This window comes from Mastacembelus armatus, chromosome 4, assembly GCF_900324485.2.
Source record: "Mastacembelus armatus chromosome 4, fMasArm1.2, whole genome shotgun sequence".
NCBI lineage: Eukaryota > Metazoa > Chordata > Actinopteri > Synbranchiformes > Mastacembelidae > Mastacembelus > Mastacembelus armatus.
Window position 1 is genome coordinate 26717933 of NC_046636.1, and position 26081 is coordinate 26744013.

General features: G+C 44.1%; 3 protein-coding genes across 6 annotated transcripts; 2 read left to right on the forward strand and 1 right to left on the reverse strand.

The window, feature by feature from the left end:
• The first annotated feature begins 1518 nt into the window (after positions 1 to 1518).
• loxl5a (lysyl oxidase-like 5a) lies at positions 1519 to 5777 on the forward strand. 2 transcript variants are annotated; one of them, XM_026305000.1, is made up of 7 exons: positions 1519 to 1572; positions 3451 to 3559; positions 4100 to 4237; positions 4698 to 4854; positions 5001 to 5096; positions 5256 to 5371; positions 5463 to 5777. In XM_026305000.1, the coding sequence occupies exons 2-7, from the start codon at positions 3516 to 3518 to the stop codon at positions 5467 to 5469; spliced, it is 558 nt and encodes a 185-aa protein (XP_026160785.1). In that variant the 5' UTR covers positions 1519 to 1572; positions 3451 to 3515; the 3' UTR covers positions 5470 to 5777. The 2 variants fall into 2 exon arrangements, with proteins under 2 accessions (XP_026160785.1, XP_026160784.1); XM_026304999.1 differs by lacking the exon at positions 1519 to 1572 and adding an exon at positions 1809 to 2869.
• A 4308-nt stretch (positions 5778 to 10085) lies between these two features.
• On the forward strand, positions 10086 to 17456 carry mydgf (myeloid-derived growth factor). 3 transcript variants are annotated; one of them, XR_003295582.1, is made up of 7 exons: positions 10086 to 10341; positions 11877 to 11927; positions 12037 to 12098; positions 12404 to 12485; positions 14367 to 14439; positions 15951 to 16085; positions 17222 to 17456. XR_003295582.1 is itself a non-coding variant. In XM_026305001.1 (6 exons), the coding sequence occupies exons 1-6, from the start codon at positions 10186 to 10188 to the stop codon at positions 16028 to 16030; spliced, it is 504 nt and encodes a 167-aa protein (XP_026160786.1). In that variant the 5' UTR covers positions 10086 to 10185; the 3' UTR covers positions 16031 to 17456. The 3 variants fall into 3 exon arrangements, 1 of the variants encoding a protein (XP_026160786.1); XR_003295583.1 differs by having other exon boundaries at positions 17289 to 17456; XM_026305001.1 differs by having other exon boundaries at positions 15951 to 17456.
• Positions 17184 to 24864, reverse strand: LOC113129168 (serine/arginine repetitive matrix protein 1). The gene is made up of 3 exons (XM_026304998.1): positions 23574 to 24864; positions 19666 to 20776; positions 17184 to 17319 (listed from the first exon to the last, which is right to left on the reverse strand). Exons 1-2 carry the CDS (start codon positions 24654 to 24656, stop codon positions 19814 to 19816), a joined length of 2046 nt encoding a protein of 681 aa, XP_026160783.1. The 5' UTR covers positions 24657 to 24864; the 3' UTR covers positions 17184 to 17319; positions 19666 to 19813.
• Positions 24865 to 26081: the final 1217 nt, after the last annotated feature.

Below are 26081 nucleotides of genomic sequence, written 5' to 3' on the forward strand. Positions count from 1 at the left end.
ACTCATCGATTTACACTCATAGACATTGCTGAAAGTCTCTGAGTGTTTGCCAGGCTGTCTGGGTATGTTCAAAGTGGGGTCCTTGTTGTGTTGGTGTAGAAGGTTTTACAGACTCTGGCCTCCCGTAATCCTCGGTCTACATCACCACGCCCCCAGGACTGGCGCCACCCTTCTGGCTACCAGTCTGTCAGCACGTCCCACAGTGACAGAGGATGAATGTGATAAATGAGGACAAAGGTGAGGGCCCACTTCACAGCAATTGTAAACCTCTCACCAAGTGTGTGTGTGTGTAACAGTGGGCATAGACATAGACAGATGTGCTGCAAGAGCCTGAAATGCCAGTGTCTGCTCACTAAAGGAAGTAGTTTTCTGGGTTATGCAGGATTTTTTTATGAGATGTTATTTTCTTTTAAATAATATACTTAACTGGTAGTATTTGGTTTTATTCTCAGTGTTTCTCAGCCCTCTGAACGTCTTTATGGTCCAAGAGGATTTAAGCCTGACATATGAATATCAGTCAGTGTCAAGTCAAAGTCAAAGTCTGATTTATTGTCAAACGTCGTTACTCTCAGACACTCGGTGCACACAGAGAAACTCTAAACACTAACTAGTGCAATGGAAACATTACAAATAAGGCCATGATAAATAAACAAGTACAAATAGCAGCTTAGCAAACAAAACCAGTGCAATATAGGAACAGTTCAGATGTACTGTGCAGTTCAATGAGCTTATCAGTCTTGATAAAGTGACTGTGATGCACAGAGAGCAGCCCAAACTCTGCATAAAGTGACTGGTGCAGTCAGTGTGTGTCCTGGGGGGGTTGGAGGTCAGAGTTTGTGGTTCAGGGGGCAGAAGGGGGCAGGGGCGGCAAAGTGAAAGTTCAGCTTCCTGACAGCCTGATGGATGAAGCTGTCCTTCATTTTTATGGTCTTTGATGGTTCCATGACCTTTAAAGACCTTAAGAGTCCTTGATTTTGGTCAGTGTGTGGAAGCCGAACAAGGAACGAGGTCACCATGATGTGATAATAAGATGTGACGTGAAGAGTCTTTTTTAGTAGATGTTTATCTGAAGTTTCAGAGCAGAAACTTCCAGTCACTTCGTCTTTGTCGTATCTTCATTCATGCTCAAAGCTTGGAAAAGTCATGAGACTGATAGAAAATAGTCTGAAGCTCTGCAGCAGCTCTGTCTGTGAGGATCCACTGCCATCATGTGGTGAAGAGGCCCTGACTGTTCAACAGGTTGAATGCAGCCTATTGTACTAAACACTAGCAGTGGTACCAAGTAGAAAATAATAATAATTTCCTTGGGGACCAGTGTTGTGGGTATGTTTCCCCCTGATTTGTGTTTCTCTGCAGTTACCATAACCTGGACCTAACATTACCCCAATCCTGACCACCTTGTGGGGGCGCTCCTGGAAACACTATTGTGACTGAACTGCAGGAAAACACAAAGTGTAATGTACAACACGTCTCCTGTGGGTTCACAGTGTGATGGCACCTACACGGATGTTTCCTGTTGGAGAAGTTATACCTCATGTTCAAACATCTCGAGGAATGAATGATGCGTGATCGGTGAGTTCAATAAGCCCGCGCGTCATGACGCACAAACTTTCATGTGAACAAAAATGTGTAAAATCAGAAGCTTATTATCGAAAGTAAATAAGCTAATTCATTATTTCTCATCATGTAGTAAAAGTTAGCCAGTTTAATGTGACCGCAGAGAGTCTAGAGTCTACTTTACAGACTCTAGACGTCGCCCTGAGCTGAACTCCAAGTGACGTTGTGCGCAACTGCGTGACGGAGGCAAGTGCACTGACAACACCACCTCATCACCCATGTCAGACCCAAAGGTTCGTCGTTAATGTCTCATTGCTTCAGTTAGAGACACCATCAACTGGAGCGATGGAGACATTTGCTATTACACTGATCGGTCTGCTTGAGGTTCTGGTGTGTTTGGGTGACGCTCAACATTTAAACGCACATGTTGGACCGTGGAGGCAGCGGTTTCAGTGGGAGAATAACGGCCAGCTGTACAGTTTACTGAGCACGGGGACTCAGTATCGCTCACCTGCACAGACCAGAAGACGCACCCAGCTCTTACTAACAACCACGAACGGTTTTAACCGAGTGAACCCTCCTGGGCACAGTGGATCGACCAGAACCAGATCTGGAGATCTAGAGGACACAACCGGAGGCTACTCTCAGCGAAACGATCTCAATCAAATGGACGCGGTGGTTCTTGGTGCTGATGCGGGTCAGTATCTATCCGCCTCGAGGAGAGCCACTCAGTCCCCACCGCGCTTTGCTCCTAACAGACAGGCTGCGGCTTTGGGATACCGTTCAGAAGCGTCTCCGTCTAACGGCAGCTATTTCCAGGAGTTCTCCGGGACCGGAGTCCCACGAGGAGGCCGGAGCACACCTGGAGATGACGCAGGTGCGCTACAAGCCGCGGTCTCACCGGTAGGAGCACCGGACTTTACGCACAGCAGAGACGACCAGATAAGACCAGAAAACTCGGATTCAACTGCCCGGTCATGGGTCACCGTGGACGAGGACAGCGGGAACGCGCGTGGCATCCCACAACAAACCAGTTTAGTTGCTCGCAGTGTGCACAGAGCGCACCCACTGATTAGAGTCACCCCGGCGTCAAGGGTTTCTCCCACAGCGCTGTCCAGTAACGCCGTAGAAATACTCTTCCCTCGTCCAAGACCGGACGCACCACAGAGTACGGTCATGAGTGACCCACGAGACCCCCACAGTATTCACCACAGGAACTCGGTTTTCTATAACATTTACCCTCCAGACCGCAGAAACAGGATCTCTGCGCGCCCTCCAGGACCGGGCTATGGCACCAGGTTCTTCCACAATGGTGAGGCAGACACATAAGAAGTGTAAAAAGTCACAGCTTGCACAAATAAAAACAGACTTCTCAGGGACCAGATTCATTTTAAAATGTCAGCCCCCCTTTTTCTAAAGCACATTGTAATGAATCTTTAATGAGACTTAATGCCCCTTAATGACAAAACTACTGTCTCCAGTGTGAAGGCCTCTGAGCAAAGTTCAAATGAAACGGTTGACTGATAAACTAGGAGCATTAGTCATTAGTACTTAACCAGCAGTGATGGTTAAATTACACCTGCAAGTCATGATGCTATAAAATATAAGTTTTCTATTTTCTGAGGCATTAAAATAAAATGAGTTGTAGAAGTTGATTATTATTTTTCATATCAAATGTGTCCTGCCCTCTGAATCAAAGCAGTAGACAGGTATTTCTTCTACTTAACCAAAAAGATCCAGGTAAGATCCACACATCTCTGTTAATTATACCACACCATCATGTCCCTGGATCTATTTATTGACACAGCATGGCAGGTTTTAAAGAAACCGAAGCCCTAATGTTGGTCTGTGTAGATCAGTGATTTCAAGTCATGGATTGATGTTTTTCTGCAGGTCTGCCAGACTTGGTTCCTGACCCTTATTACATCCAAGCTGCCTCTTACATCCAGAGAGTGCAGATGTATGCGCTGCGCTGTGCCGCTGAAGAGAACTGTCTTTCCAGGTGCACATCTTTATTTATTTTATACACTGCATTAACCCGTCAGTCAAGCTAAAACAGTTATTACACAATCTGTTGTCTCTCGTTCTGCACTTCGTCCGTGTGCAGCAGTTTCCTGTTGTGTACTAAACCATGTTTTTAGTCAGTGGGGTATGCATGTGGAAATGCAGAAGAAATATTACCGTTCAGGATTTCTTTGAGGCCGCCACATTAGGATGTATGTTGGCCGAGCGACTGGACACAAACCTGGCAACCACACGAGATTCTCTGATCTGCGCAGCCACTTTGCCAAGTGAAATATGCTCTGAAATGAAAGGCGAAGGCTTTCTGAGGTGAATACGAGAACGACTGAGGCCAGACCAGAAACCACCTCTGTCACTTCCACATTAAATCACAGTCACAGTATGTGAGGATGAGAGGGAGCTCAGTGTGCGGTGACGTACGCACTGCATGTATAATGTGATGTACATGTCACAAACAACAATGTGATACAAGACCAGCACCTTGTGGTTTAGATTTCTTCCCTGTTTCCGTTTCCTTCAGGTCTGCGTATCACCCGAGTGTGAGCGACCTCGAATACAGAGTCCTGCTGCGATTCCCACAGCGAGTGAAGAATCAAGGAACGGCCGACTTCCTCCCAGTGAGGCCCAGACACGAGTGGGAATGGCACAGCTGTCACCAGTGAGTTAGAATAAATGTAATAAATGTGCAACACGCCCTAATGAGCGGTGTGGACACTGGTGTTTAATCTACCACACTGACCAGAATCAGAGATTAAAAAGACGTATTTAAAATGTGCAGACAATCACACGGTTGCTATTACACAGCCTCCCTGCAGCTTCACTAACAGGATCCCAGTCACATGCTGGTTAACTCTTAGACCTGAAAACTGGTCCTGACTCAGAGCCGTGTCATTGCTCAGCACCTGCTCAGTGAAATAAATCCAAGTTTCATGCACTCAGCAAAGAATGGGTGATTATCAGAAGACAACATGTATCAAACAATATTGTAGATGTGAGAAACTGACTGTACAACTTAGTTCAGAAGAGACAGTTTAATCGTTTTGGTCAGACAATAAAAGCATTTGCAGAATGTAACTGTGCTGGAGCTGTGAGCTGGATCCGTCTCTGCCTCTGTCCAGGCACTACCACAGCATGGAGGCTTTTAGTAACTATGACCTCCTGGACGTCTCCACTGGACAGAAGGTGGCTGAGGGACACAAGGCCAGTTTCTGTCTGGAGGACACATCATGCGACCCAGGAATACGCAGACGCTACGCCTGCACCGCTCACACACAGGTCAGTCTGCAGCTTTTTATGATTTATTTATTCATCCGGATTGTTTTATTTTTCTTCATTTTTATGTACCTCACAAATTTAGACATGAAAGTGAACTTTTTCCTTGAGTCAACAGAAGAAGTAACGTAAGGTTGGATTTTCCTCAGGGGCTCGGTCCTGGTTGTTACGACACATATCATGCAAACATCGACTGCCAGTGGATCGACATCACTGACGTGCCACCTGGAAACTACATACTCAAGGTAGGGGTGTAGAACCGCTTTACAAAAAGAACAGAATAAATAACTAATGATAAATCCAATCAGTAACAATGACAACTAATACTTTAGAGAATTCACAGCAGTTTGTGTTCATAAGCCTGGAGGCAAATGACATCCTCGCTGACTGTCCTGTTTTTTCAGGTGACAGTGAACCCCTCTCACCTCGTCCAGGAGTCTGACTTTTCCAACAACGAGGTGCAGTGCGACATCAGGTACACAGGAAGTTACGTCCAGGCAAGAAACTGCAGGATTACTGTGTAAGTAAAAGACCCCCAGTCTTCTCATTCCTTCTAACCATATAACCAAGAAACAGAAATAAAAACTCTTCCCTATTCTTTGTTTTGACAGAAGCTGACCTGACTGAAGGCAAAAACACTCCCACAGAAATATACTTTTAATACCTACTTATTGCTCTTAATGTTGCTGTTGTGTCATGCAGCTGTTTTACGGTTTAATGTTTACTATTATCCCTAATGTGTCTGTTTGTATTTATAACATCTGTTGCAGCTACAGAAATGCTGGCTAGTTGTTCATGTACCTTAACAAAAGCCCTAAATGCTTTGACATGTACTGTATGATTGAATTGGTGCCTATTTTGATGAGAACAGAGGTGCTAATTTAAAGAAAGTTCTATTTAATAATAAAAGTTCTATTTAATAATAATCGAACATGGATTGTGAACCCTGGTACACGTCACTCTGTCATGTTTGAAAGGTGTTCTGAATGAATGTTATATTGAGTTATGATAAATTTGTTTTTAACCTTTGGATACGAATGTACCACAGAAGCCAGACACTTTCCCTTTTCTCTGGACACACTAGAGAACTGAACCGGATTCAGATGGTCCCTGGTAATGGGATAATTTGAACAAATATTTAACCACATGATGTCATTCTGCTGCCCATTTACTGAGGCCCATTAGAGTGTGGAGCGGTCACTTTCTTCAGTGCTTTTGGAATAACACACTTTATGTGAACAGCTTACACCTAGCACACACACAGCGTCACACCATGAGTCTGTTGCTGTTGTGTGTTTGTCACATTGTGTTGCAGCGAATGAGTGACGGGGAAACGTTTATTCGCCTGGTAATAACTCCATGTGAGGTGTCTGAGACTCTGTTTACACCATGTCACGAGATTTATTTTGGGACGTTGTGTGAAAATATGTAAACATCAACCAAACTATTCTTACCACAGTACATTCTTTTCTGACATTGCTGCTTGCTGTCCAGCGTAAACATGTTGTCTCGTACTCTTGCAGTGTTCCTTATGTAACACCAAATAAGAGGTTTTACTGTGTCTGACCATATGGACTCGTTTGTTACAGACGCACATTTATCTTCCCCTTTCCCTCCTCTAATTTATTCCACAAAGTAAATCTGCACGGCTGTCGTGGCGGCGCTGTAGAAATTAAACATAACAGCTGGAACGATCTGTGCCTCAACAGAAACCCTTTTGTGGGCTTTGTAAAGGCTGCAAGCCCTGATGAGGAAAGGAAACACTTTCAGGATGTTTATTAGATGAATTTTCAGTCTACTGCTCTACAGCATCTGTTAGTACTCTGAGCACTGTTCTGTTTGCACAGTCTGGATTAAGCTCTAACTACAAACACAGGCCTGATCAGCATGTCACAGGGAGGCACCAGCGTCTCCACTTGCTGCTCACTGCACTGCTGCTCCAGCTGGGGTTTGGCAATATTTGCTTCTTAAATGCTGTTTTACGTCTGTTTTCTGTAAACACACGTGGGCGTAGACCAACTTTTGTTTTTTCCGTTTATGAAGGCATCCATAAGAAAGTTTTAGAGAACTGGGTAATGAGCACAGAGTGCATGTGAGCACTGAAACACCTTCACAGTGATGGAGTGAAATGTTCCTGTCCTGAAATTACCATAATGTAAAAGTACAAATAAAAGTCCAGTATTTGCAACGTTACTGAGGTGAATATGCAGATTATCAACAAAATGCACTTTGACACAGTCTTGTATTTGTTTTCTTTATTATTGCATTTTTGTGAAAGAGTGGATAATTTTGGCATTATTTAAATTAAACCAACTGAGAACTTTAGAAAAGAAATGAAGAAATGTTTCTGCTGGAACTGCTCTGCTAAAAACTCAAAAACACCTGAAACATGAGGAACCTTAACTATGCCCTTTTTGCACAGGATGATAAATCCCAGTAGATAGATAGACAGACAGACAGACAGACAGACGGACAGACGGACAGACGGACAGACAGACGGACAGACAGACAGACAGACAGACAGATAGATAGATAGATAGATTTCCTGCATAAATAAAATTCTTGTCCTCTTGTTCAAACATACAGCAGCCTCTCTGCTGAGTCCACACCACGTTTGGTGAGCGAGCTCCTGATGTGAATGCGAGTGTGACAGAGGGTCAGGGCAGAACCTCCTCAGCTAGTCCAGGTGCTGTTTGCTCAGGGCAGGCCAACGTGCACAGCCTGCAGGGCGTGCGGGATGGGCAGAGCTGGGATGGCAAGGAGGAGTGAAATTCCACAGATCCACAGACGGCCAGGAAAACCTGACTGCAAACTGCTGACATCAGCAGCACCACAGCTAAACCATGCTTATCATGGGCTGACCGTCTGTGAGGCTGTGCCAAAACCGCCTGAACCTCCCAGTCAACAAATGTTAGAGCCAACAGGCTAGACTGCAGTGACACATGACGGTGGTCCGTTCCTCATGCAGACACACACTGCAAAACTGTCAATACCCATCACTTCAACCTTTATGCTCCTGATTTTCCTCTTACATTTGGTATTTTTTACTGTTTGTCTTTTATTCCTTATTTTCACATACAGTTGTCCTAATGTTCTGTACTTGTGTATTCTTGCACTTCACCACAGTGACGTCACACTTATCAAACAATTTCCTATTCGCACATTAGCGCACTGTGCTAGTTTGAAGGCAACTTTCTGGCCAATTGCTGAATGTGAATCCAATATTCACTCTCTTTTTTGCTGTCCAGTCAGTCTGAGGGATGTAACTATGTCTGTAGTTGCTAAACACTTCAGAAGAAATGTGAAACGAGACCCAAAACCAAGTGAAGGACCATAAAGCCCAAACAAATGCTCCATAGATCACCAGTCTATAACAGGGTGACACATAGGGAAAGACATTGACTCACATTTACATCCACAGGCAATTTAGACTCACCCATTAGCCCAACCCCAAACTGAGGAAGCCAGAGACACGGGGAAAAATAATCAACACCGTAACAGTATCTTTTATGAAACTACATCCATCCATTATACGAGTATGAACTAAACATGAATAAATAAATAACAATACATTTATGACATTTAGAAACTATGACTGATCCATTGATGCCACTGATGTCAAGTCATGGTGGTAATCAAACAAACCATCAGATAGAGAGTGAGTTTCCAGTGTTGATTTTTGATTTTGATTTGTGGAGAACAGACTGGAAGTTATTTTACCATGATTCACTTCTGTAGCAGCTGCTCAAAACTACTAAGGCTTTTTAACTCTGACGTATATGAATCTGTACATATATAACCCCTGACACACTAAAGTGTTGATTGCTAATGCTCCGTGTGACGTGTATGTGTGGCATATGAACCTGAAGTGAATAATCAGTACTTGTGTTTTGTTTCTGTCTGGATTCGTGGTCTCTGTGTACTTTTTACAGAACTGTTTGTTTGTAGCAAATAGAAGAAGCTATTTGTGTGAACACAGTGGAAATGAATGTTTTTACACAGCCAAGTCTCTGACATCCTGAAACAGGAAATGGTGTTTACCTGGGCAGGACAAGGACTCCCTGACTCTGACCATTTACACATCATTATAGATTTGAGAGCGTTCCCTGTCTAAAACAAGAATGTGTGCCTTATGGCCTCTGTACTTTTCCTCCTGGAGCTGCTGTGTAAATAACAAAACACTCCGCAGGTTGTCTGAGTGAATGCCTGCTGTTATTAATCCTGTCATTGTATTACGTTTAGGCTGCGATGTGGGATTGAGTGGGCATGTAGTCAGGATGAGGCTGCAAATGGGGAAGAGGAGATGAGGGTGTGACGTAGGACGGGGGGGGAGCAGGAGAGACCGGGGGGCGGACAGGTTATTCCACTGAAACCCTCCAGTTATTCTTGCCTTGAATTTAGCTCTAAATTCTCATTTTGCTTCATGGGTTTTACATATGAGTGTCAGACGATACCAAGGTGTCTCTTCTCGTGCTAAACATCTGCCCATCTGTCCCACTTCACGATGACGCCGCTGTATGACTCCGGAGACATACGTATAGAACCACACAAACACATATATGCAGACATGCAGGAGCAGACGTGAGACTGTTTTTGTCTCCTGTAACACAAAATGTTGTTCTACTGTGAAAACAAGAGGAACGTACCTCTACAGTAGATGTTATTGAAACTAGACATTTGGCTGGTGTGTAGTTAGAGGGGAACTTGTGTGAGAGAATTACAGTTTACCTGAATGTAAGCAGTATCCAGAGTCACACATGTGGGATAAAACTATGTTAAAGAACTACTTTTACTCATTGGCTTTTAACACAGTTTTAGTGCAGTTCTGCTTTCTGTATTTTTTCTTTCTTGATTGTTGCATTCATTAGGTATGAGGAGGAATAACTTAATACATGTACATGTACATGTACATGTATTAAGTACATGTATTTCTGATAGTTTTGACAGTTTCCAAGACCTGTGCGTGCAAATGTAGGTGTTTTATTAACAGTCCCACCTGTAAAAAGCATTAAAAAAACTACACAATATAAAATCACAGTTTGAACGAGGGCGACACAGTGTGGCCATGTGCGGTAATAACAGCTACATAGTTATAAAGTTAATATATTTATAATATTTAAAAATTGTTTGCCATCATTCAAAGCAGTTTAATGTTCTCTCACCATGTGCACGATAGTCCTGTTTTTGTTTTGTTTTTGTCAATACTCCGTGTGTGACGTAGGAAGTGACGACATTCTCAGTCGACGGGACACCAGGTACCCCGGGCTGCGACTCACAGCGACACACAGATATAAATACAAATAAACCCAAATAAACACACAGGAGCCGGGAGAGATGGCGGCTTTAAAGCAGTTTGGTGCCGCTAACTTGGTTTTTTTGCTTTTCTTCGGCATCTCCTCGTTTGTCCGCGCTGACACTCCCGAGCAGACGAAGACGGTGGAGTTTAACGTCAAACCGGGAGGAGTGGTGCACACTTTCACCGAGGGGGTTGTGAGTGACATTATTATTATTAATTATTCTGCATAGTTAGGTTACGTTTCAGACACATGGGTTCTCCTAAATCTAAACGTTTAAATGTGACGTTATCCCAATTCACTGTATTGACGTTGTTGTCGTTGGCTCCGCTGTTATAAAATGTCCGTTATTGAGAGAATATTAATGTGCTTAAGCACATCGTTAGTTTTATTGTGCGCGTAACAGCAGGTTTTCTTTCACCGAACCGTCATATTTGATCCAATAAACATTTTTAACTCGCGTAAGTGTAAAAAACTACATTTCGATGGTCGGTTGTAGTCGTAGCGCGATGACGTCACAGCCCGTGGGACGCTGACACGTCGCTGCCACGCCGCCTCCTGTGATTGGCTGAGAGCTGAGGCGCCGTCACATCGGCTTAAAAAGTAAAGTTCATACGTTTGTGCGTCAGAATCAAGTCTCTGCATTTCTGCATAAAATATTCTAAAACAATAAGAAACGTTCATTGTCACAGCAGCAGGACTTTTCCACAGCAGGAAAAGAAAGTAAAGTAAACGTGTAGAGTCAATTACAATTATTGTGGCTGCACAATAATGTTGAAGCCATAATGAAAACATTATTAGCAGTACTCATCCTTGCACACATCAGGTGAAAAAATGTTAAATCACAGTAACATTGCTATGCAAAACCTTAACTACTAAAATTAAAATTGAAAAGTTAATGTTAGTAATAGTTTTAATTTGTTTGTTTTTATGTCACTTCATACAAACTCGTGCATTAAATGCATTAAAATGGGGAAACAGCACCAGTATTCTCCTTGATGCAGTTGTTTGCAGTTTTTCCAGGTTGCTCCAAGCAGATTGGAGAACTGTTCTTCTGTGGATTTAGGTTGTCTCACTGTCTTTTCTGTCTTCATATAATCCCAGACTCTACAGTGTTGATCAGGGCTCTGTGGGGCCCACACCATCTGCATCAAGGCCCCTAGTTCATCTTGGCACTGAATATAGTGTTTTATGACTCGGGCTGCATGTTTGGAGTCATTGTTATGTTGCAGAAGCAATTTGAAACTACTCAGATACCTCCTTCATGGGGTTATATGATGAATAGGAAACAAATCGCCAAAATGCGTAACTGTTTTGTATTTCTAGTATTTATACATGGAGACTGTCACTAATTTTCATGTACTTAATTACAGTTTTTTCATCAAAACATTAATGTAGACATCAGACATTCGCTAACATGAGTTGTATCATTCCAATCTGCTAAAAAGTCAAGTGGTAATAATGTTGTTTTAGTGCCCAGCCCCAGCTTAGCCATGATTTCTTATGTACCGTACCAGTAAAAGTGGTGCACTTTAATGAAATACAGTGACATGTAATGACTGTGTGTGTTCCACTAGAGCACGTCTAAACCTCTGTGAGATAAAACTAAGCTGAAGTTTTACCTTTGGGAGCATCTGCATTTCCCCTCCAATTCAGAAACACCTGTTTGGCACAAATTATTAGCAGGTTAAAGGAAACTAAATGGCATTTTGTTACCCACTGCTGTTACAGGGGGAGTATGAATGCTCGTTCACTTATGCTTCACAAGGGGGAACCAATGAGGTGAGTTTCTCTCTTTGAAAATCTATCACTAATTTATATTATTGATGTTTTTTTTTTTTATTACAGTAGATTTGAAGCAGAAATGTTTTTCTGTCTTTGTGCCAAACAGCAATGGCTGATGAGTGTAGGCCTGAGTGATGATGACAGACTGTTTTCCTGCTCTGTGTGGAGGTGAGTCAGAGGAAACAGATTTATTTTATTTTTTATGAGGCTCTTCTTGGGCTTCGTGACCCTAATGTTCAGCGTGTCATCACCAAGAATTGGTCCCGTTTCTCTCTGTCTCCACTGGTTGATGTCTGATTTTAGTTCATTGTGACAGTCACTCAGGCCATGAGAAGAGAATTAAATCACTAAGGTTTCTGCTGTTTTTATGTATTTCTGTCTAAACTAATTAGTGGATGAAATTATGCAAATGAGTTCAAGCTAATAACTATTTTTTTATATATTTATTTGTATTTCTTTTTCATTTCTACCAGGCCTCAGGGGAAATCATACCTGTTTTTCACTCAGTTCAAAGCTGAACTGAAGGGAGCCAAAATTGAATATGCCAATGCATATGTAAGTATATGGAATTACAGCTGTATGCAAATGTCCTGTTCACGTCCGTTTATTTTGAACTGGTCCTGCCCTCAAAAACAAGCTAGTGCTACTTTGACTTTTGATGCTCGATATTTGTTTGGATAAGTATATTTAGTATAATATGACAAATGAATAATTAGGTCATTAAATAATGGAAATGAAACGTCCACCACAGAAATTGAGGTGATTGTACAACATGTAACATGACTTGTCAGTTGGATTGAACCTGTCAGTGTGAGAGGAAGTGTTGTTGAGATCGTCTTTGGTCTTCAGTGTCATAATTTACTGGAAGCCAAATTGAACCAAACACTATAGTTGTAATACTGTTGTTGCAGCACATAAAAAAAGCTTCTCCTCGGTTCTTGCTCCTCAGTTTTTCTCGTACTGTGTGATTAGTTGGAGTGTAGCTCGTATGGGACAGCAAAAAGCTCACAGTTTACTAGCTAACAAAGACAAACTGCAGTAAAGAGGTTTTCCTCCACATTACCTCGCTGTTTCAGGTCCCTTGTCAGTAAAAAGATGAAAGCTGTTCATTCTGAGCCCAAATAATTTTAGAGGGTAGAACTTACGGTGTTGGCACAATTGTCGGAAAATGAAAGCAAAATATAGTTGACAAACATTTTTGCATAGCCTGCAAGTGAAAAACCACCCACTTATGCACCAGCAACACAGCAAAACATTTGTCAGAGTAAGGGATAAAATTTAAAGCAGCATGTTCTGTCCTGCAGTGTCTTAACTTTGCCTCGTGAGGTTGCAAAGCTGGTGTGAGACGGAAACATTGTGTTTTCTTGATGATACAACAAGGACCAGTGTCACATCTAATGTTGTTTTGCCTCTTTGGACCTCTCTGCTGTTTGTGTGTAGGTACATTTAACATGTATAAGTGGGTTTTAGCCTGACCTCATCAAGCTGACTGAGAGCTGGAGGGATTTACGGCTACATGTTGGTCATCAACATCATTTTATTTATCAGGTACTAGCTGAGTTTGAAAAATGTGTCTTCACTTTCCCAGAGGCCAGGTACACCTCTCAGTTTGTGTGATCAAAAGTACAAAAACCCAGAGGTGTTCAGTTTACGATGCTGTAAAACAGACAAAGAGCAGAAAATAATCACATTCGCTCATTAGTTATTGCAGCTCTAAATTTAAGCGCTGTTACTGGTGGGGAAAAGCAATGAGGGTTGGCAGTTTTATTACATTTACACTTTGGGCCTGACTTTTGCTTAACTGCACATCCCATCCCCTAATACTTATGTCTCCATGGAAACACATCATGTGCTCCTCATGTCCCTGTACATTTTTAGATCCATTGTCCTCTAATGATGGTTTGAGCTACATCCAAGCTAGTGCCAACTTTGGCAAACAAACACAGGCAGCGACAGTCAAATTAACATAAAAACTTTATTTCTCTGTGGAAGTCAAAGTGTCTTTGCGCATGTGTCATGGAAGGTTAATGTCTAGACTCTGTCTGAGCTCAGTCACTTAGTGGAGGTCTGCCCTGTCTGATGTGGCCGTCGGTGAAGTGAAGCACACCTTGACACGCTTCCTTCCCCCAGCAAGGACAGTCCTGACACTCTGTCATTAGTGAGAGCGCTCGTTTCCTCCTCCTGTTTTGGCTCCTTGCCCTACAAGTAGAAGAAACCACACAGAAAATAACCAAACAGAAGAATAACCTTGCATACACAAACAACACACCTGACACCCCCACACAGCATCTCCTTGACCTTGTCGTCACATCCTCCTACTTCCCCGGCCCATCTGTTGCCAAAAAAACTGCAATCTCCTGTTCTGCCTCTCATCCTGTTTTGTTTATTTTCCTCTCTCCTCCTCATCTTCATCACTGTTGTTGTATTTGTCTGCAGTCTCAGGCAGCAACAGCAGGACAGAGTGACCTGCCTTTGAAGCCGGAGGAATTTACCGTAGGAGACTCAACAGGTGAGAAATTGATTATATTTTCAAGTGTTCGCAACTTTCTGTCACACAATCAACTCCCTGTGTTTGTCACGCCAATCCCTCACTCTCTCTCTATCACTTTCTGCCTCCCTCCCCGTCTTCATCTTGTTGCGAGTTCCCTGCTGATTTCCCTTTAAAGCATAAGCTCCAGATGTGAGTGGGTTGCCATTTGTCCCTGTAGCATTACTTGTTGTTATTCCGTTTCTGCACAAATCCCCAATGTTGCTTTAGTTCCAGACTGTGATTAGCAGAATTTGACAAGTCACACTGAACAGCAATTTAATGCAACTGGCATTTTGAGCAGATTAGACGCTGCAGTACAGAGGTGTACAGACCCCAAACTCACCAGTGATGACAGACTTGAGGATAATCTCATATCTGGAAGGCACTTTGAGTCTCACAGGCTCCTTAACGGTAGTACAGTAGCTAAGTGGCTTCTCTAGATGCAAATTACAACAACAAACTGACTTATAACTAAATTCTGTTCATGTTTAGTAGGCTGTCTACCAGGGCGAGCTGTGCAACGACTGACAGACCACTTCTAAACATGGAACCAGCAATATCTGTTATTATTTGCCCTTTTTGTTCATGTGAGCTGAATAAATAAATAACACCAAATAACTCCCCATGAAATCACCTGCTGCTAATCATTAGGCTTCAGATGAGTCGTTAGGTTAGTTTACCACTGGACATATGCTAAGATCGGCTAACCACAGTCTGACTCCAGCTCTGTATTTAGTACACTGTCATGCAATTGATGTCATTTTTCTCATTTCACCCACTTTCATCTCCTAAAATGCTGAACTGCTCATTAATATTTTCAGACAAGTGAGTAGGAGAGAGGTGTTGTTGGACTGCAGAAATAACCATCCCTCCAGGACTGAGTATTCAGTTCCACTAGTAAACAACAGATGTATATGAATTAATAAGGTAACACTCATGATCATATTCAGATAGTAAGCAGTAAGGAAAACATGGCCAGCCTATGTTTCATTTCCTTTGCACAAACAAAAACTGGTTTGGACTCCCAGCCCGAGGTCTGAAATAATGTGATGAGCAGAATGAACAAGTGTTAATTATTCAGCAGAAAAATGAAGAAAACTATCACCAGTGCATTTTTCAGGCTGAGTGTGTAAGACATGCAACACAAACACTAACAGCAGTTCTTAAAAGGAAACAGATGCAGTTTTAGCACTTACTGCCTACAGGTGGCATAAGTGTCAAAATGCAGCAGCTGTTGTTGGCCTCGTCTGTGAATGAACGTTGATCTCTGCAGGTCTAAACTCCTGCTGCTGTTGCTTTACTTGCCAGTAGGCAGTGCAGGCTGGACTGGACCTGCGGGTCTCAAACTGCTGCCTCTGCAGCTCTGTGATTAGATGATGCTGGCGGGTGATACTTTGCATCACTCACACACTGTGTGTCCTGGTTTTCTGTTTTTTTTAAAAATATATATATATCCATGACAGAAATGTGTTCTCTGTTCTGGTTTCTAGTGACCCACAACGACGGAAAGTTCAAAGCTCAGCTCTCAAAACTGACCGCCATTGGACGGACACGACACGATGAGCTGTAACTGGTCACGAGTCTGCATCAGCTTTGGTCACGTTCTGACCGATCAGAGCAACTTGGTGAGCTCTGACTCGAGTGTTTCAGCTCAGTAGACAGTGACGGATGGATATTGATATTGCACTTTGTGTGTCAGTACATTAATTATCTGGTATTTTCCTACCACAAAGGATTTATGCTACTTGGGACAAAAATAATAAAACAGCAAGGTGTCCATTTTTTTTTTTAAACTTAATGTCCTAATTAAAATTCTGCCATAAGGTAAAGTGGTTCTGTAGTTGTTTCTGAGGATCTAAGATTTAGAGAGAATAAATCTGCTCTGATCCACTGAGGCTGTGTGTGAATGTATGGAGGACTGGTGTCTGAGGGCTTGTGGAGTGTACAGTAGATAACACATTTAGATTAGTGAAGGATTTATCCGTCTTCTATAATCCTGAGAGGAAACTGAGTAATCCCCAATAGTGTCATCGCACATACACACACAAATACACAAATAACATTTTTCTTAGTATCGTTCTGTTCTGAGCTTCTAGTCTCTGTCTGTTGATCCAGCGCCACATATAATGGGCCCCAAATCGCAGAGCAGTACTATTAATGACTTTTCTTTTTTCCTTTTTTTGGCCATGGGTCTCGGCTAAATCTCAAAGAATGTAGATTCAGATTTATCGAAAATATAAGATAAAGATTAAAAATATGTGTATTATTGTTCGGGGCACTATGATACGTCAACACTATTGTTCACTCCTTAATTCTCCTACTTCTAACATACACTTTTAATTTTAGATCATTTGAGTGAACCTTCGATTGCATCATGTATCATTTAACGAAGAAGCTAAACTTGAGTGTGTAGTGAATATGGCAAGGAGATGCAATCACGTTTCTGAGCCTTTCTTAAACCTTTTGCTTTCATCCTTCAGTAGCACATGTGTGGATCAGCCAGGATATTGTGCAGGATTCAGAAGTACATCATTATTTTAGGTCCCTCTCCTCTGTCTGCTCTCTTATGCAGCCAGCAGGATTGCCTTTCTCTTCTTTCCATTGATCCATCTGTTAGATCCACACAGATGCTCAGTGGAGGAGTTCTGCAGATTGATTTCAGATTTCAGGACTGCACTGATTTGAATTTGTGGTCTGATTATTTTCTGATCGTTTTTTTGTACCTTGTTTGGTCTGGGTTTGTTGTCTCTCGCCCGTGTAGAGATGATCTTCTGGAGTTGAGGAATTGCTCAGCAGGGATGGTTATGTGTCCCTTTGTCTGTCTCCAGGGTCACATCAGGAAGTAACCACATCCGGGCCCTGACCCAGAATTAAACACACACACAAAGATGTTACTTATTTTGTACATGTTATTTTCTACTCCTTGATTGTTCTGATTCATGATGAAATGTGATGGATGTTTCAATAAAGACATGTTGTCACCGTTCTGGAGGTAACCCTGTGGTTTTTGTCTCGTTATGTCAGTCTTGATCTAATTTAACCTCCCACAGCCTCGTTAAAGGGTAAACATGAAGAGACAGGAGAAATTTGAGTGCCAGCACAGCGGCATTGAATATTCTGATCACTGTCAGAGCTGGGCCACAGCGAACATGGTGGAGAGCGTTTTTATAGCCTCGTCATATCTGTCGGAAATAACAGTAATTTTGGTCCCAGAACTAATGTATTCCTAATTTCAACTGAGTTTGTGTGCAGAACAGGAAAAAGGGTTTCCTAGCATACAAATGAGACTTCACATGAAACTTCAAATAAGCATTATGAAAATTTTGCTACAAAACGTATTCTGCAAGCGTACTTAATTAACATATATTGTCCTCGGATAAATGTTTCCATGAGATAAAGGACTTCCATTGTTTCTTTAATTCTGGGGGAGAAAGGCTTTGCGAGGAGGATCTATTAAATCCAGAGGCACATATGGGAATGCATAGAGCGTTGATCTTTGTGGGTTTATAAAGATACAGAATCAATAGGGATTTATGCATCTTATATTAAAAACTAAGAGAAAATGAGCAATCCTAATTGTTCTCAAACTGGTGGCGGTTTAAATTCTATGATATAAGAACTTCACTCAGTTTAGCCAAATTCAGCCGTGACTGAAACATCTGAATTTCACATAGTAGCACTTTTGCAGATCACAAGGTCACAACAAGCTGAGGTGATAAACTCCCACCGACTCACCTGCTTGTAATTAGAGCTTGTTATGGCAAAGCTGCGACTGTTTCAGACTTTCACTTCCAGTTTTGTGGCCTTGTGGAAAATAAATTATTGTGCTAGAGAGACTTAATACGTCTCTGTAGCACAATAGGTCTTTGTTTATCATCAGTTCAGACTATCTGAGTCTCAAAGCTGCTGCTATGCTGTCATCCAAACCCTAAACATACATCATCACTGTTCACCATCCGGCACTAGTAAAGATGTTTACTTTGAACTTCTCCTCTCAAAGTGCAACCCTCAGGAAAATATATGCAGAGCATTGGTTTAGATTCATGTGAGCAGGATCATCTTCAGCCATGGCAGCGACATGTTGCTGGTCAGGCGATCAACTCTAACCAGTTCAACCAGTCTTCCTCCTCCTTTTATTAGAATAATTTCCTTCCTGACGTCCAGAATAGACAAACTAAGCTCACAAAGTAAATGTTGGTGGCAAGTTTAAAAACAATAACCATGGCTTTATGTGGACTAAACATGTTTTTTGAACATGCAAACGCCATAGAGGAAGGATATGGGTCAAATGGGTTTCAGACCCAGAAACTTCTTGGCATTAGGCAACCTGGGCTCACCACCACACCACCGTGCACATCCCCAACTGAAATACACCTCAGTAAAATTCACAGAGGACAACTTCAGACGACCCAAACATAAGCAATTGGTTTGCTGTGCTGCATTTATTTAGTCAGCCTGGCTGGTATTCCAGTGTCGGTCTCCCCTCTCTTTCATCTCTCACACACATTTGCCCATATTTCTTTCCTTTCTGCATCTCCTGACATTCGGAGGGGAACAGATGGAGATTGTGGCCGGGTCGGTCAAGCCGGAGGCAGCAAAGGAGATGGGATTTCTGTGACACCAGGGGCCCAGTGAAAGGTACGACGAATGGCCAGCTGCCCCTTGTCGCGCTCCAGAGCCACTTGCCCTCTTTGCTTTTTCTCTGGCCTTGCTAAGGTTCTCACAACACGAGAGCTTTTCTTTGCCCACATTCATCACAAATCTCTGACCTTGCATGGCCTGCATGTTTTCTTCACACCGCGGAACCGAAGCAGTCAGAGCTTTGGCAAGGAGACCCGAGTTCTCATCATACCATAATGACTCCTGACAGCAATTGTCTAATCCAGACAGCACTGATCCATTTGAGTGGATATGTTTAGCTGCATGGCTTGATATGCAATGATCGGTTCTTACTTCATCTTGTCGTCTCGCAATCATTCCCATTTCTCACATATTTCTATCTATCCGGGCTTTCACCTTTGCCCTTTAACGGTGGGAGTCTGGAGGCTGGGGGGCAAAGTGAGCATCTGTATAGTGGCTCTTGTTACTCAGACAGATGTTGCGATGCCCTGTGCACGTTCAGCACACGTACTCAAGAGATTTGTCTAGTAGGAGAGAGGGAACAGGGCGATTGCAGAGCCAAGCTGTTCTTCCAGACATACTCACCCCAAGTTGCGTCTACGTCCTGTCACCGTGGAAACTTGGTCTCAGCTCAACTTGGCAAGTCTTAAATCTCTCTGCACTCTTGCAGACTCGTGGCTGGTGCTGTGAATATGGCTCTGTTCGATCGGCCTCCCCCTCCTGCTGCATTGTCTCACACTGTGGTCGAGAGCAGCCTTCTTTTCTCTGGGTATGGAGGAGCTTTGCGAGTCTCCTTCACTTTCTTTGTATGTTCAGAGAGTCTGTGGTGGGGGTAAGGTGGTGGTTTGCGACCTCTGCGGCCTTGCACTGTAGGTGGTTGAGCTGTGGCTGCAGTGACTGTGTGCCCCTGTGGAGCCCTGTGGCCAGGCCCTGCTGATGGTGCTGGCCTCTGTCTGTCAGTGTTGGAAACAGTCTGAGTTTCTGAGTCAGTGGGTGGGCTGCTGACAGACGGAGGCTCGGAGGGTGATGGAGAGAGGGGGCCGGCAGATAGGGTGTTGCTTTTTGGCGTGTGGTAAGACCTGACTTTGGTCTTTATGATGACAGAAGGGCTAAGGGCGGGGGGTGGGTGATGCTCCAGAGACAGGGGTGAGGGGGGGGAGACAGGGCTGACCCTGATGCAGGTGGAAAACACAGGGGAGTGAGGCTGAGAGTCAGGGCTGTTGGGTGGATGGAGGTTTACTGTTAGAGGTGAGAGACCGGGAGTAGGAGGCCGAGCAGGGAGGTTTCTCTGGGGGGACAAAGTAAAGTCATGGGGGGTTGGGTTCTGAGGTTCACGTGGATTGGATGAAGGGGTATTATTGTTGTATGGCAGTGGTCCACCTTCTCTGGGAGAAGACCCTAGACTACAAGTGAACTTAAGAGTTTGACTTGTCTCTGATGAAAACCCGGAGCTCTCAGGGCGGCTCCTGCTACGATGATCTCTCCTGAGGGTGCTGGATGAGTCTGTGGTTCCTGGCTGGTCTTCAGGCTCTGAGGGTCTCTGATGGGTGCTGCCCACTGTCACCTCGCTGGAGCTGGACCCTGAAGTGGAGCTGCTGTCACTGAGAGGCTTGGTGCTGCCGTCTCCTCCAGGCCCCTGCTGCTCCTCCTCATACAGGTCAATAGATGAGGTCAGATAGTCAATCTGCTGCACCACCTGGAAAATGCACACAGTGACATATGAAAAAACTACTACCAGTATTATTATTACTAGTATTATTACTAGTACTACTAGTATTCTCTGTGGTTCTGGGTTTGGTCATTGTATTGCCTTATGGGAAATGTAGGATCCAGCATTTCTGGAGCGTGACCCAGAGCGGGGATTAGGATTTCTCGACCTATGTGGACTTTTTTTTAATAATCTGTCTTTACTGAGTCAATCAGCTTTATCCATCCATCCATCATCTAGACCCCCTTAGTCCTAACCAGGGTCCCAGGGATCTGCTGGAGCCTATCCCAGCTCTCTCTGGGTGAAAGGCAGGGGTCCACCCTGGACAGGTCCCCAGTCCATCACAGGGCCACATAGAGACAAACAACCTCACACACTCACACTCACTCCTATGGGCAATTTAGAGTCACCAGTCAACCTGACATACATGTTTTTGGACTGTGGGAGGAAACCAGAGGACCTGGAGAAAACCCACACAAGCACAGGGAGAACATGCAGACTCCACACAGAAAGGCCCCTGATGGGTTTCAAACCAGGAACCTTCTTGCTGTGAGGCAACACAATGCTAACCACTACTCCACCGTGCTGTCTCAGCTTTATGAATATTACTATTTTGATTGTTGTTTGATCTTCAAGTATCTAATAAGTGAAGATATTCAGTTTACAATGACAAATCATCATATTTGAAAAGGTGGAACCAGAGAATATGAGTCTTCTTACATGATAAATGACTCAATTATCAAAACTGCTGACAGTTCATTTGCAGCTGATCTAATAATTGACTGATGACTTTATTATTAATAAACAGGTCAGAGACATCGTGCATTGTAGGTAAAATCACTGGACTAGCTCCGTATCCATTACATAGTCACAGTGTCTAAAGTGATCAAGTTCTTCTGCACTAGGCTGTGTTTGTATTTGGAATATTTCAGACAGAGACTCTTGACAGATATTTGGCTCTAATCTGTAAGTTTTTATTACTGAGCAAAAATGTTTATCTCAACCTCGAAAGAAAGAAAAGATTATTATGGGAAACGTGTAAACAGAATCTTGGTGTATTACTCTGAGATCACTAACCGAGTGAAAAGCACACGATGTATTTCAAAGACTGAGTGCAGAGTGCATTAGTGTATGCACCCATGTACATACAGGCTTAGCACAAAGACACAGTCATGTTGTTGGACACACAAACACACACACACATGAAAAATGACAAAAGCTTGAGAGATTGGGGAAAATTGCACAGGGGAAAATGTTTGACCTATCTCTCCACCTAGTCTGTGCGCAGATAAATCCTGGGCCCCTGCTGGAACAGATGAATTATTGTTTTGTTCATCCTTGCTGATGTCAAACGATGACCTGATTTGTCTTTTTTTTTTTTTTTTTTTTTAATGCTGTAGCTTTTTTAGCAAGGATTTTCATATTACTTTGAAGTACGGTGTGTGTGTGTGTGTGTGTGTGTGTGTGTGTATGCACATCCAGTGACTCTGGGCAGGTGCTGCTTGTTAGTGTCAGGAATCAGAGTAGATAAAAGAGGGTCCTGAACCCTGGTTTCCATGTGCTTCTCCCAAGAGTGTTTATTATTAAAAACAATGTTTTCTGACCCCTCAGCTTCTCAGGCTTGGTGCTGACAAGTGCTGAGTGATGTTGATTTCTCTTCAGCGTCATTTTACGTCTTTTGCTTTAACCTTGTTGTTTTGCTTGAAGTTCTGAGTCATGGTGCAGTTTTTGATCTACCAAAGTGCCTCAGCAGAGGATCACTTTCGTATTCATGTGTGAGCTTCTCTTTTTCTCTTGCTCTATGAAATGGAGGTCTTATGTGTTGTAATATTTGTGTAGCCTCTACCTTAGCTGCTAAGAGGCTCACTCAGATTCTTTTGATTGATTATTAAATAAAACTCAGGGTTGCATCTCATGTAACAGAATGATAAAACAGTGCTTTGAAATAAATATGCAACCAAAGTCTCCTCTGGTGCCTTATCCTCCTTTGATCTGTCGTCTCTGTTGTGAAAATTTGGGATTTTCTATTACAGTGTCTGCTCCTCCCTACCCTCTTTTTGTAAAGCCTATATGCTCTTTCATCAGTGTTGTATTAATACAGTCACACAAATGATGGGATTAGTATCTCGGGTTTAGCTGTGACCCTGCAGATGCAGATCAAATGCCAAGAAGGACGATTTACGTGTGACTTGTACTGGATGGGGTGTATGAGGCAGAGACACTGGGACGTAAATGGATTATAAAAAAAACGTCGGATGCTACCCAGTTGTGCCTGGAGCAGCATCTGTCCATAAGGAGGGAGAGTGGAGGGAGAGATGAGAGAGGATGTTAGAGGAGGAGGGACAGAGAGATGCAGTGAGGAAAGCTTTGCCTAATGTCACACAACATCATCTCAGCAACCTCTGAATGCATCAGACAAATGGGGCATAACTACTGTATCATTTGCTGTTATGAAAATGTGCACACGGACTGAGCCCGAGTGTTGTATATGTTTGGAGATGGATGACAGCTCGAGAGTTGGAAAAACACTGTGCAGACTGTAGTGGATTTATGCAGCCCTCCTGCTGACTTTTTAATGCATTTTAAATTCTGCTGAGAACGTGCATTTGTAGCCTGCATTGTTATCTGTAGCGGTACGAGCCCTCCGGGTTTTGGAGCATAAGCCGGAACATTTCCTGCATGAGAAAAATGTCTAAATTAATGTTAGAGGGTGTTAACTTTGTTTAATCGTGACTATATTCTTTCTTGTGAGCTCTGCAGGATCAACAAAAATCTGTCATCTCACCTCTTTCATTTCCTGGTGAACGTCCCTCAGTGCTGTTAGAACCTGCTCCAGATTGTCCACCACACGTTTAATCTGGTTTCGAACCACTTTCCTGCTGCAGCCAGCCTCCTTCCTCTGTGTCTCCTCTTCACTGTTTGGTCTGTGCTGGACCCATGTCTGGTTCTGACCCAGGACTGAGATGCGTTCTGAGCCTGGCCTGGGTTTCCTCGGCCTTTGTAGAGTTGTGGAGCAGTGTCTCTGAGGGATCTCCGTGGAGAAGATGACGCCATTGAGGGGCCCGTTGAAAACTTCCACAGGTGGTTCCGTCGGTGCCGTCAGGTCTCTCTGGCTCTGGAAGCTGCTGCTCTGTTGTCTGATGTAGAATCCATGCTGCCTCTCTACTAGTCCCTGAGTGTCTGAGCAGAGCCAGCTGGATGAATGGCGGTCTCTTTGACGGTAGCTGGTTTGGCTGGTGTAGTCCCACAGCTTCCCCCCCCTGACCTCCATGCACACTGGAACCTTACAGTTTGACTCCTCAGTGGGCAGTGCTGGAACAGGAACAGGAGGGGGTCCCACTAGTGGCTCATATTTCCTCACTGAGGTGCTAACTCCGTCATTCTGGGACTGCAGGAGGCTCAGGTGGCTGTTATTGCTCCTAACAAAGCTGTAGTTGTCCTGAGCAGAGGTGGAGCTGTTGACCAGACCCTCCGGTCCATCCCCTGGGCTCCGCGTGGTGGGGTCTGGGTCCAGCTCTGCAGGCTGGCTACACCTGTCCTCCCTTTGCTTCCCCAGACTCCCTGGCAGGATGTGGTGCCCCCTCAGCACCACCGGCAGCATCCTTGCCATCCCCACGCCATTGAACTGAATTTCGCCCTTCTTCGCCCGGCCCTTTCTGGGGATGGAGAAGAAACCAATCCCTCTGGCTCTCTCCAGAGGGGTCAGGTTGTTGCGGGCCTCGGAGCCGGACTTGCATGGTCCGTTGAGCCCCAGGTCACTGCTGTGGTGGGGCTTCAGACTATTGCGCAGCCAAGGGATGAAGTGAGGGGCGTGGGGCCTGAAGCCTTTCTGCTCCCCAGGTGCTGAAGCCCTGCCGTCAGAGAACATGGTGATGGATGATGTCCAGCAGCCTCACAGAAAGAAGGAGAAGCAGAAGAGGAACAGGAAGACTCCTGAGACTCAGAGAGCTTCCTCCTCTTTTTCCATGAATCCCCTCCTACCTTTGCCATTAACGTAGACTCAATCTGCTCTGTCTTCAGTCTCTTTTCCTCTCGACTCTCCCTCTCCCACTCTGTCTCCAAAACTTTTTTCTGCTTTTTCCGTCTTCAGCTCAGATCCCACCCGCCCACTCCCCTTTTCCTGCTGAAGCCTGTTTCTGATTTTATCGCCCAGCTGTTTTCCCTCTTCTTCTCCCTCCGTTTGTGATTCTCCTCCCACTATGTTCTCCGTTGTGGTGCTCCTGAGCCCCTCACCCCCTCACTGGGCCAGCCTTGGAGATGCCGAGGGCCTCTTTCTCTCCGTCTTCTCGCTCTGCCTGCCTGCGTCTCACTGGCTCAGTAGCGGTGGAGGTTTTCTGTCTACATCTCTCTCCCTTCCTGTCTCTCTCTCCCCCCCGCACTGCGCTGCGCTGCCTCCTATCCTCGCTCTTTCTGCCTCCCACTCCCTCTCACTGCTCTAACTCTCGTTCTCTATTTCTCTCCCCATCGCTTCTCTTCTCTGTTCCCTCATCAGAGAACCCCTTATCGTCCTCTCTTTGCAACTCTCGCTTTCCCTCTTCTCCTCCTCTTTTTGTCACTCTCTTTCTCTCCCCACTTCCCATTCACCAGGGACAGAGGCTAAACTTCAATCAAGGCACCAATGTTATTAATCCCCCGTTAACCAGTGCACGCCCACGTGATTCTGCCTCTGTTCTCATCTGATTACCCCTTCCCTGGCTCAGCCCTTCAAATTAAATGCTGCTTAGGATACCAGAGGGGGTTTAAAGGAGTAGGGGAGGATGACAGCAGGAAGGGATAGTAAGGAATAGTAGGGGGGCGCATAATTGCGACCTACGAGATCAGGATCAGCACCAGTTTGACAGAAACTATAAGCTGCCCGGGTACAAACAACAGCCTGCCTGTGGTGTGGCTCTCCCCAGCTTACTGTAACTGTCAGCAAATCGTGTCATGTTACATCCCAGTTGTTTTCTTGTTTTATTTTCTGCCGCATATCCAACTTTCATTTGTTCCAATTATGCAGAGACAGCTGCTATTTCTGGGGCTCTCATTCAAATTCCGGTTCTTGGCTGTCTGGATTAGATTTCTTGTGTCTGACAAGCCCAAAGATGCCTCCTAGGTGCTTTTTCACTCAGCTGCGTCTGTCTGGTCGGGTCCTTCCCTCTCTGGCAACATCCAAAATGAAAAGACAGAAGCAGAGCTACACAAAAGCTCTAAAAAGTTTGCTGTCACTCAGCAGAGAGACACTCAAAGCATCTGTCATTCTGTTCCTCTGGTAGTGCCCTGCAAATATGACTTCACTCACTTCATTCATCAC